Source organism: Electrophorus electricus, chromosome 21 (genome assembly GCF_013358815.1).
Source record: "Electrophorus electricus isolate fEleEle1 chromosome 21, fEleEle1.pri, whole genome shotgun sequence".
Lineage (NCBI taxonomy): Eukaryota > Metazoa > Chordata > Actinopteri > Gymnotiformes > Gymnotidae > Electrophorus > Electrophorus electricus.
Genome location: NC_049555.1, coordinates 1 through 12,531, shown reverse-complemented (window position 1 = coordinate 12,531; position 12,531 = coordinate 1). Strand labels below are relative to the sequence as shown.

General features: G+C 40.3%; 1 protein-coding gene across 1 annotated transcript in view; it reads left to right on the top strand.

Annotated features, from left to right (window-relative positions):
• LOC118240440 overlaps positions 1 to 12,429 on the top strand; it is a gene marked incomplete at its 3' end in the record, with an annotated part of 77,610 nt that extends 65,181 nt beyond the window's left edge. Inside the window, exon 7 of the mRNA XM_035520866.1 lies at positions 12,159 to 12,429. Coding sequence (XP_035376759.1) covers positions 12,159 to 12,429 — 271 coding nt within the window. The remainder of the gene's footprint in view (positions 1 to 12,158) is intronic.
• Positions 12,430 to 12,531: the final 102 nt, after the last annotated feature.

The window sequence follows — 12,531 nt, the reverse complement described above, 5'->3', positions numbered from 1 at the left end:
TCCTGGATTGAAAGAGCCATCTTATTATTCTCTTTGGTCCTCTTAAACACAAGCTTCTGTACATTGAGGTTTACACCTCTTGTGGTGTTGAGAAAAGAGAGGTCAGGCAAGTCACCTTCAGCCTTGGCTGACTGTAGTTCCAGTAGCAGATCACTCAACTTTGTTAATTTAGAAAAAAGGCATCAATGCAATCGAACATAGCATCTTCTATTGCTTCTGCTGAGCCATAAGATTGTTTCAGTCTGTTCCATATCATAGCCAGTCCTGCTTCTGGATGATTGATGTGTATTGCTCTTGTCTGTTCAACATGGTCTGCTGACTCTTTGCCTAACCACTTGAGAAGATAATCCATCTCCTCATTTGGCGGTAGATTTAAACCACTTTTAAACCACTGGTAGCAGTCTGAAAGGAATCTTTCCAGGCTCTGTAGTTCTGAGGTTTGTCATTAAATTGAAATAAACCTGTAGCCACAAGCTAACAATGAGTAAGATATCTCAAAGTCATTCACGTCTGTGTTGCTATCATGGGTGTTTGAAAACATGGGATTGAATGAGGGAGTAGGATGCCATTTTGGGGCGTGAAATATTGCATTGGCAGGGCATAGTTGTTCTCAAACCTAACTCCATGCGGTTCATGGACTTATCCATCTTCACCAAGAAAAGGGTGCTGTGAGTTAAAATGGGAAGTAGTGTTGATTTGAAATTGGCTTTAGGTTTGAAAGCTGAAGGTGGAAACCTGTTGCTAGAGGTTGTTTCTGGTTTTGCTGAAACACCATCCTTTCTTAAATGGAGTTCTGTCGCTTGTGCTATTGCCTGCTCTATCACATACTGTTCAGTACGTTGTGTGGTTTTCAAGGAAACAGAATTTAAGCTTAACTTGCAAGTAAGCTTCTAGCGTTTCTGCTTCAGCAATGCTTCTGTTCTTGCCTTGGCTGTAGAAGTTCTGTTCTCTGTACATGTACGATACACAAATTGACAGGCAGAGAAACGTTCTTCTGACAGCAAAACTGAAAAAGATCAGTTCTTGTCCACAGGTTTACTGACGTCATGAGGAAAGGTGAGATTAAACCCATCAAGACAATCAGCAACACACCCGGCACAACTCGTACCGAAATACACAATGCACCAAATTTCACAGAGAATTGTTATCCACAAAATAATCTGTGATTACAAATAACAATAAAATAAGATATACATACTCGTAACACTTTCAAATGGCATGCAGACAACTGGACTCGCACAGATACAATGAACTATAACTCCTTGTTCTTTCGCTCTCCAATCGCTATACACATCAATCGACTCACTGCTATTGACATCGTGTACTTCTTAAATGAATTACAGGTAACCACAAAAAATGGAAGTTTCTAAACTCAGGACAGAACAGTGTTGCTTTTCGGTGAGTTAAGCTACAGTGTAAGTAAGTGCATGTATATGCAAGTTTAAATTATTATACACAAATGTAAGTAGTAGGCTATTTATGTGAAAATGTTTCATATGTATGTACAAGTAGTGTTTCCCTGATTTCTCCCTAAATGGCCCCTCATAGTTCAGCAGTAATGAGGCTAGTTAGATTTTGCTCAGGATTAAGTACACTTTGGGATTTTATATGTATCACAGTCTCCGGTGAGCCGTACATGGTTAATCAATCCAGGTTGAGGTAGAGTCACTGCATTAATGACACGTCTGTTTGCATTGCCAGTTGTAGCTATGGCAGCAATGAAATTAGGAAATTCAAAGAAAAACAACTCATCTACACTCTTGGAACTTTAGAACCCCATATGTCCTGTGGCCTGATGTCAAATGTGAGGGGAATCCCATGAACACCTATACAAATCAGTCTGTGGAAAGACACTGAAGAGGACAGAGAAAAAATGAGGCGTTTCTGGAGATGGTGTACTGGACGCATCGAGGACGAATATACAGGCACAAAGGATGTGGAGGGTAAATGTAAATATAATGCCGCTCACACCTGCGGTTGCTGGTGCTGCCACTCATAACTGCGGTTAAAATTCCTTTTTTGTCTTTAGCGCTGCATTGTCGCCTCTATCTCCCAATAATTCATAATCCAGGCTTTAGAAATCTAATTTTTAACAGTTAACAATTTACTTAAGGTTTTGGTCTTTTTACCACAGGTTTTTACCATTGCGTTTGTATACTCAGTTTCGTCGAATAGTTAGCTAGCAAGCTAACCTAGCTGATTTAGCTAACCTAGCTAGTCAAAGCAAAAGATCCGTAACAGTCCTGTGAGTAGCATATTTTAATCACGCTAAAACGACACAGTGGTGTATATGACTGCCACTCATAACTGCGGTTAAAATTCCTTTTTTGTCTTTAGCGCTGCATTGTCGCCTCTATCTCCCAAAAATTCATACTCGAGGCTTTAGAAATCTAATTTTTTGGGGGGGGGGGGGTATATGCCATTTCCTGTTATTTGTGCAGAATACACACACTTTCACTTGGGAATCCGCAAAGATTTATAAATGAGGTCCCTGAATAACATCAATTTATTTCTACACTATATCACTTTCTAATTTCATATGTCTGTCTCTCTTTCTGTTTGTCTCTGTGTGTGTGTGTGTGTGTGTGTGTTTCTGTGTCAGTAGTGGGGCCTGTGGCCCGATTGGAGTGTTTGCGGCGTGAGAAGGAGGAGTTGGAGAACAGTTTGTTGGAGCAGCTGAAGGAGTTGAGGTTGCAGAAACAGAAGGAGCTCCAGGTACTTCAGAAGATGCTGAAACACGAGCAGCAGGAGGAGACAGAGCTCCTGCAGAAACAGCAGGAGGAGGAGGAGCATAACAGGTCCATCAAGAGTAAGTACTATGGAAATGCAATAATACTAACATAACTAATAATGAATGTTAGCCTTTAGGCTCCAATAAAAGTGATACTAATATATGTATAGTACTATATATAGTATATTTTATATATCCAGTAGTAATTATGCAGTATATACAATCTGTGTTCTATATATATCCAGCAGTAATGATACTTGCTCTGGCAGATATGAAAATGGCCTGTGAACAGGAGACGAACTCTCTGGAGGAAGAACTTGAGAAGCTCAGACTGTCACTGCAGGTAGAGATCCCTTATAGTGTCAGTACACATGCACCAGTACCTCCATCTTTCACTTATAGCGGCAGTACACATTCAGTACACATTCCCACCTTTCCATTGTACTGGCTGTAGTGATGATTCGTGTGTGTGTGTTATACCAGCCCATAGAGGAGGACATTATGAGCCTGAAAGTGGCGCTGGAGATGAAGAACCAGGAGATCAAAGATCAGCACAATCATCTGGTAAAACTATATACTCTGTATATATACTATATACTCTGTATGTACTACCTGGTTTAACACTATAACCTCTGTATATATACTATATACTGTTTATGTAGTACCTGCTTTAACACTATACCCTCATCTTACTCTAGTCTGCAGATGTGAAGAAATTAAACAAAATGTGTATCTGTGTATATTTGCGCACATACACTGTATGTGCGCACCTGTGTGTGTGTGTGTGTGTGTGTCTGTGTGTCTGTGTGTGTGTGAAGCATGTTCTGGTTCTCCTGCAGCAGAATGCAGCACTAATTGCCAGGAAAGACCTGCATGTCGCCAAGTCCAGGTCTCTACACCTCTGCACTGTTTCACTCACACATCAGCATGTAGTATGAGCAGGACTAAGACCTTTAAGGGAGACTCCTTTAAACCTTTAAGGGATTAACCCAGTACTTGTTTTCTTCATATGGCTGGGTTTGTCACCTTTCATCACAAGAATCTGTAGCACTCAATCTGTTAAAACTATGCACTCTCTATGTATATTATATACTCTGTACGTGCCAAGTTGAAATCAGCTCATAATCAAACTCATAAACGTATATATCAACTTATGCTAGTGTATCTACAGATGTGAAGAAATTAAATAGTATCTGTATGTCTGTATTTGTGCCCGTGTGTGTGTGTGTGCGTGTGCATGTGTGTGTGCGTTGTCATCAGGCCCAGAAGAACGTACTGTTGGAGAAGCGTGTTCAGGTTCTCTAGCAACAGAATAGCACCAGACTGCGAGGATAGGCCTGCATCTCGCCAAGTCGAGGTCTCTACACCTATGCACTGTTTCACTCACACATCAGCATGTGGGATGAGCAGGACTAAGACCTTTAAGGGATTTAAGCTTTAAGAGATAATCTGTTCAGAACATCCTAAAAATTTTTAGGAAATTTCTTAAGGGCTATGGTAGTGTTATTCAAATGAGCTCATGAAAGTTTGTAAGGGTTACAATAGGGTTGATCGAAAGAGATCATTCCAAATGACCTCTATAAGGCTTCATATAATAAGCGCTTTTAGCCTCACAGATGTACTATATCTGTAGCCTTTAACAGCAGGCTAAGATTCACACCACGTCTCTTCTGCCCTCAGACGGTTGGCAGATGAGATGTCTAAACTGCAGGAGTACCTGGAGAAAGAGGACATTGAAAAGAAGCTTCTGAGCCAAACAATGAGGAGCTGCTCTGTAAGTAAAATATAAATATCTGTAAATATCTGTATAATATGTAAATAAAAGGAAGATGTGGTTGTATAGTGTAGTCGTTTGATTATAAATAATCTCATAATAATCTTATCTACAAATTCTGCAGGAGTACCTGGAGAAAGAGGACATCAAAAAGAAACTTCTGAGCTGAACCAATGAGGAGCTGCTCTGTAAATAAAATATCTGTATAATATGTAAATAAAAGGAAGATGTGGTTGTATAATGTAGTCGTTTGATTATAAATAATCTCATAATAATCTTATCCACAAATTCTTACACAGTTACATTGTAACATTCACTCATATACTCAAATTCCATATCATACATGGAAAACGTCCACCTCATCTATTTTATAGTTTTTTCCTGATCAATAATACAAAAAGAAAAAAGAAAAAAAGTGAACAGCACCCTCTAGCGATGAACCTCAATTATTTCAAGCTAACTGTAAAACATGGCTAGGTTAAGTCGGCGTTAGCTTGCAGCTAGAAAAAAAATTTGCTCAGATTAACTTGTGTCTCATGGCACGCAGCTGAGTTTAAAATTAAACACAATGAAATCAAATTAAATTGAGCCAGCTGCAACAAGCTCAGCAACCACATTTAATTTCACTGATTGGTCAGTTAGCCAGGCTATACAAAACAGGCTATCGTTAGAAATTCTGCACGTGATACGCTTAGCTTCACATCTCACACTGTTTATAATTATAAGATAACGTATCCACGTTCGTAATAACGTGGTGAAATCTGCCAAAAATGCTGAGACTGAGCATAATAAATAATAAGACAATCTGAGCACTTAGTGAACATATTTCTAAATGAGAAGAAAAAGTTCTTCCAAACAATATAAAGCACACAATTCTATATGGGAAAACAGTTACATTTGTCATTAAGAGAAGCACTACTTATTACACAAATGTCAATAACTGTCCTAATATTAATAGTTCAACAGTCTTCCTCTGTCTATTATACGCACTGTACACATGTTAAATATCTGCCTTGAAGTTACAATGAAATGACTTCCGGGCGCCCAGAAAATTGTTATATACACACAGACACCCCCATACCAACATAAGCATAGTGCAACTCTGTTTACGCACCAGGGATTGAGTGGGCAAGTGCGTGTATATGCAAGTTTAAATTATTATACACAAATGTAAGTAGTAGGCTATTTATGTGAAAATGTTTCATATGTATGTACAAGTAGTGTTTCCCTGATTTCTCCCTAAATGGCCCCTCATAGTTCAGCAGTAATGAGGCTAGTTAGATTTTGCTCAGGATTAAGTACACTTTGGGATTTTATATGTATCACAGTCTCCGGTGAGCCGTACATGGTTAATCAATCCAGGTTGAGGTAGAGTCACTGCATTAATGACACGTCTGTTTGCATTGCCAGTTGTAGCTATGGCAGCAATGAAATTAGGAAATTCAAAGAAAAACAACTCATCTACACTCTTGGAACTTTAGAACCCCATATGTCCTGTGGCCTGATGTCAAATGTGAGGGGAATCCCATGAACACCTATACAAATCAGTCTGTGGAAAGACACTGAAGAGGACAGAGAAAAAATGAGGCGTTTCTGGAGATGGTGTACTGGACGCATCGAGGACGAATATACAGGCACAAAGGATGTGGAGGGCAAATGTAAATATAATGCCGCTCACACCTGCGGTTGCTGGTGCTGCCACTCATAACTGCGGTTAAAATTCCTTTTTTGTCTTTAGCGCTGCATTGTCGCCTCTATCTCCCAATAATTCATAATCCAGGCTTTAGAAATCTAATTTTTAACAGTTAACAATTTACTTAAGGTTTTGGTCTTTTTACCACAGGTTTTTACCATTGCGTTTGTATACTCAGTTTCGTCGAATAGTTAGCTAGCAAGCTAACCTAGCTGATTTAGCTAACCTAGCTAGTCAAAGCAAAAGATCCGTAACAGTCCTGTGAGTAGCATATTTTAATCACGCTAAAACGACACAGTGGTGTATATGACTGCCACTCATAACTGCGGTTAAAATTCCTTTTTTGTCTTTAGCGCTGCATTGTCGCCTCTATCTCCCAAAAATTCATACTCGAGGCTTTAGAAATCTAATTTGGGGGGGGTATATGCCATTTCCTGTTATTTGTGCAGAATACACACACTTTCACTTGGGAATCCGCAAAGATTTATAAATGAGGTCCCTGAATAACATCAATTTATTTCTACACTATATCACTTTCTAATTTCATATGTCTGTCTCTCTTTCTGTTTGTCTCTGTGTGTGTGTGTGTGTGTGTGTGTGTTTCTGTGTCAGTAGTGGGGCCTGTGGCCCGATTGGAGTGTTTGCGGCGTGAGAAGGAGGAGTTGGAGAACAGTTTGTTGGAGCAGCTGAAGGAGTTGAGGTTGCAGAAACAGAAGGAGCTCCAGGTACTTCAGAAGATGCTGAAACACGAGCAGCAGGAGGAGACAGAGCTCCTGCAGAAACAGCAGGAGGAGGAGGAGCATAACAGGTCCATCAAGAGTAAGTACTATGGAAATGCAATAATACTAACATAACTAATAATGAATGTTAGCCTTTAGGCTCCAATAAAAGTGATACTAATATATGTATAGTACTATATATAGTATATTTTATATATCCAGTAGTAATTATGCAGTATATACAATCTGTGTTCTATATATATCCAGCAGTAATGATACTTGCTCTGGCAGATATGAAAATGGCCTGTGAACAGGAGACGAACTCTCTGGAGGAAGAACTTGAGAAGCTCAGACTGTCACTGCAGGTAGAGATCCCTTATAGTGTCAGTACACATGCACCAGTACCTCCATCTTTCACTTATAGCGGCAGTACACATTCAGTACACATTCCCACCTTTCCATTGTACTGGCTGTAGTGATGATTCGTGTGTGTGTGTTATACCAGCCCATAGAGGAGGACATTATGAGCCTGAAAGTGGCGCTGGAGATGAAGAACCAGGAGATCAAAGATCAGCACAATCATCTGGTAAAACTATATACTCTGTATATATACTATATACTCTGTATGTACTACCTGGTTTAACACTATAACCTCTGTATATATACTATATACTGTTTATGTAGTACCTGCTTTAACACTATACCCTCATCTTACTCTAGTCTGCAGATGTGAAGAAATTAAACAAAATGTGTATCTGTGTATATTTGCGCACATACACTGTATGTGCGCACCTGTGTGTGTGTGTGTGTGTGTGTGTGTCTGTGTGTCTGTGTGTGTGTGAAGCATGTTCTGGTTCTCCTGCAGCAGAATGCAGCACTAATTGCCAGGAAAGACCTGCATGTCGCCAAGTCCAGGTCTCTACACCTCTGCACTGTTTCACTCACACATCAGCATGTAGTATGAGCAGGACTAAGACCTTTAAGGGAGACTCCTTTAAACCTTTAAGGGATTAACCCAGTACTTGTTTTCTTCATATGGCTGGGTTTGTCACCTTTCATCACAAGAATCTGTAGCACTCAATCTGTTAAAACTATGCACTCTCTATGTATATTATATACTCTGTACGTGCCAAGTTGAAATCAGCTCATAATCAAACTCATAAACGTATATATCAACTTATGCTAGTGTATCTACAGATGTGAAGAAATTAAATAGTATCTGTATGTCTGTATTTGTGCCCGTGTGTGTGTGTGTGCGTGTGCATGTGTGTGTGCGTTGTCATCAGGCCCAGAAGAACGTACTGTTGGAGAAGCGTGTTCAGGTTCTCTAGCAACAGAATAGCACCAGACTGCGAGGATAGGCCTGCATCTCGCCAAGTCGAGGTCTCTACACCTATGCACTGTTTCACTCACACATCAGCATGTGGGATGAGCAGGACTAAGACCTTTAAGGGATTTAAGCTTTAAGAGATAATCTGTTCAGAACATCCTAAAAATTTTTAGGAAATTTCTTAAGGGCTATGGTAGTGTTATTCAAATGAGCTCATGAAAGTTTGTAAGGGTTACAATAGGGTTGATCGAAAGAGATCATTCCAAATGACCTCTATAAGGCTTCATATAATAAGCGCTTTTAGCCTCACAGATGTACTATATCTGTAGCCTTTAACAGCAGGCTAAGATTCACACCACGTCTCTTCTGCCCTCAGACGGTTGGCAGATGAGATGTCTAAACTGCAGGAGTACCTGGAGAAAGAGGACATTGAAAAGAAGCTTCTGAGCCAAACAATGAGGAGCTGCTCTGTAAGTAAAATATCTGTATAATATGTAAATAAAAGGAAGATGTGGTCTCTACACCTATGCACTGTTTCACTCATACATCAGCATGTGGGATGAGCAGGACTAAGACCTTTAAGGGATTTAACCTTTAAGAGATAATCTGTTTCACTGCCCAGGCACTGCACAGCCCCCCACATTGTCTCTTTGGGCTGATCCTCTCATACTTCTCATACTTTTGATCATAAGGGTGTTAATGGCTTGTGTTTGTCTAGTCTCCACCCCAGACCTGGTTGCCATGGGAGACTCTACCAGGAGGTAACACTCCTGAGAACGTAACCCTGGAAATCATTAGACCTCCCACGCACTTCCTTCTTGACAATTCCCCAATCTAGGGAGGAAATGAGACTTAACATCTTAGTCATACTACACTGACCATGTAGCTTCCAATACAATTAAAGGCATATTTTGTGAGAACCAGGAACTGATGAGTATGTAGCCTAAACAATGGATTAAAGTCACTTTCATTAAGAGTAAAGTTGCAGAAAACACTTAGTGCTAGAAGGAAATGCATAGTTAGGGGTAAATATACAAACTCTAGCACTTATTGTTTATATCACTTATCGTTTAAGATAGACCTTATGTATTTTGCACTTCTAGGTATCAGTATTTATCCCTGTATTCCACAGTATTCTAGTTCAATGGTATGTTTAATTCTAACCTACTATACTGAACTTGGATATATTCTATGAGTAAATGACAAAGCACTTTTGTAAGTCGTTCTGGATGAGCGCGTCTGCTAAATGCTGTAAATGTAAATATACATGTAATCCTGCTGAGTTTGTTTGTTTTTTTTTCTGTGTACTTAGGGACAAGATTAGGACCTCTAGAAAGTTAGACTAGATATTAATTGCTTTTTTTTCCCTCTTAAAATTGTCATTATTGTGGTGACCATTGTTGGCCAGAGAAGCATGGGCCCCCCTTTGAGTCTTGGTTCCTCTCAAGGTTTCTTCCTCATGTTCTAGGGAGTTTTTCCTTGCCACTGTTGCCTTTGTCTTGCTCACTGGAGGCTTGGACTTGGACATTTGTAAAGCTGCTTTGTGAAAACTGTTGTAAAAAGCGCTATACAAATAAATTTTGATTTTGATTTGATTGACTTAGTTGAAGTGATATGGAAGTTGACAGGAAAGAGGATAAGCTATTGCACCACTAAACTATTTTCTGTAAAGAGAACCATGTTTACATGTGGAGTGACACAGAAGTAAGTGGCATATTTACTGATAGCATATGAGAATACTTCAGTGTAGTAGCCCAGTGATAACCAGTCAGAAGAGAATCTGCCACACTGAAGTGTCGTTAGAAGAACTTCAGGTAAAGCCAACATGTTAGAACTAAAAAAATTAAATACATGTGTTTTGAAAGCCAGTTCTGAGCAAAGCAGTAAGGGTACAACCTGTACTGTCTTGCCTAACATGTCTCTACCACAAAAAAAAAAAAGAAAAAAAAAAAGATTAATTATTAGAAAATTATTGTAATTATGGGCACAGGAAAATTCAAAAGCCTAAAACCTTGGCATTCACACACCCCTGTTGACCCTGACTATCCTGACCCAGAGAAGTCACCACTGCACTGGCACACTCATGTCCATGTCCAGAATTAAGCTTCCAGCAAGACAGTAAAGGGGACTTTACACAGAAAAAAAGTAATATTGTCTGAAATTAAGTGCGACAATAGAGAGCAGTGGTGGGTGTTATAACATAAAATGTCTCACCAACAGCAGCTGACACAACTAGTGTGTGCAATATTTTAATTTATTACCTCGCTATATGGGGGGCATTTTGAGCATATCTGAATATCTGGGGGTAATGTGTCTCTCACAATATAGACTGTGCCTATAGTCAAACATTAGTTTCTTTGCTATAATACGCTCGCCGTGATAGGAGCTAATTAGCGTGCAGACTCGCCCCCATTAAACGAGCCACAAAAACCAGCTAGCTAGCAAGCTAAAGAGTAAACCTAGCTAGCTAGTTATGCTTCATACTGGCTCATTTGACATACAAGTTTATCTTTCGCTCATAATGCATTAATGACATTTACCATCTCCAGTTAACAATTTACTTCAGGTTTTGGTCTTTTTACACAGGTTTTTACCATAGCGTTTGTGTACTCAGTTTCGTCGAATAGTTAGCTAGCTAACCTAGTGCCTGTGTGTGTGATAGTTAGGACAATTCTTGATTTCTTCGATATCAAAGGTAGACCTAAAATTCTTCTTTATGTCTTTGTGTGTCCATCTATGTACGTTTGTATGTTTGTATGTATCTATCTCTCTATAGGTATGTATTGTTATATATGTATCTGTTTATCCATCTACAGGTATGTATCGGTAACGTACCGATGGATAGACAGTGAGGGAAGCACATTGTAGGTATGTGATCTACAACCTTCACCTGTCTGTCTTTAAGTGGGTTTCCCCTAAGGCTGGATTTTAAGGCCCTGTTTTGGGTCTACACTGAACACCATCAGTCCATCCAACAGTCCATCATCTTAGCCATTCATCTACCCACCTCTGCCCTGAAGTCATTCCCTTCAGTCCTAGCTTAGCTAGGTCCTCCCTCCTTGTTTGATCAATCTCCCTCTCTTTTTCTATCTAGCTCTTTGTTTTTTACATTGCACAAGAAACGTTTGTGCGCAATTAGACACATGCACGCACGCACAAACACTCACGCACACACACTCGTGCTCACGTACACACACACACACACACACACACACACATGCACATGTGTACACACACACACATATGCTGTACTGACTCTGTAGTCTAACTCAGAGCATTTTAAATTAAAAAAATTCCATTGAGATTAAGATGCAAAACCACATCTTTAATTTGAGAAATTAACATCAATAATGGATGAACTATACAATAATAACTGCTCAGTTTGTTCTGAATCCTCTTATTTAACGGGACCATGAGTAACTGGCCCCATGGCTGCTTGTTTCTCAGCCAGCTGTTTGTCATTACGTTATTAGATCCTGCACTAGAGAGCTAGCAAAGGTCTAGAACAAACCCATTTAATACACAAAAAGGTCTGGAGTAAACGCCTTCACATCACTTAGAGTGTGGCCTCCTTACAGACTGTCTTGTAGGTGTAGTGATGGAGTACCAAACTCCCTCTCATTAACTGTAAACCCGGAATGTATTTATGATGGCCAGTAACCTGAATTTCCAACACCCTAGACAATGCAGACTCAGTACGGTATGCTGCCTTCTCTATTCAATTGCCGTTAAGGGTTCTTATTGATGGGTTGGAATTATAGAATTATGGTGTATTAACAGATTATTGCTTCTGTGTGCTTTGGATGACATGCCCAAATCCACCTGAATATGTCAAAGCCAATCCAGGTGGTGTTTATATGAGTAAGGTTTATATGAGTAATCTTCATCACTGCCCACTGGTTCTCTGGCAGCTCCAAGCGCAGACATGACGAGCGTGAAGAAGTGGGCGCCTTCGCCTATCCGGGTCCTACACCTGTCCGCCAGGCTCTTCTCACACCCACGCGCTTCCAGTCAGTGGGGGCAGCCTCCCACGACCCCCGCGCACAGCACTTCTCGCGGACGTGCAATGCTGTGCACTTCCTGCGTTGGGTGTGTCAGATGTATGGGTTCGGCGTGCCACTCTACAACATGCGCTATCATACCAACACCAATGGCTTACTCTGTGTCAACTACAGCATGCTGGTACCAGGGTTATCCGAACCGTTCTGCGGTGCTGCCGAAGTTCTCCCCTGCCCCAACAAGAACAACATGGAGGAGGAGGCCCACCACACCGCTGCCGAACAG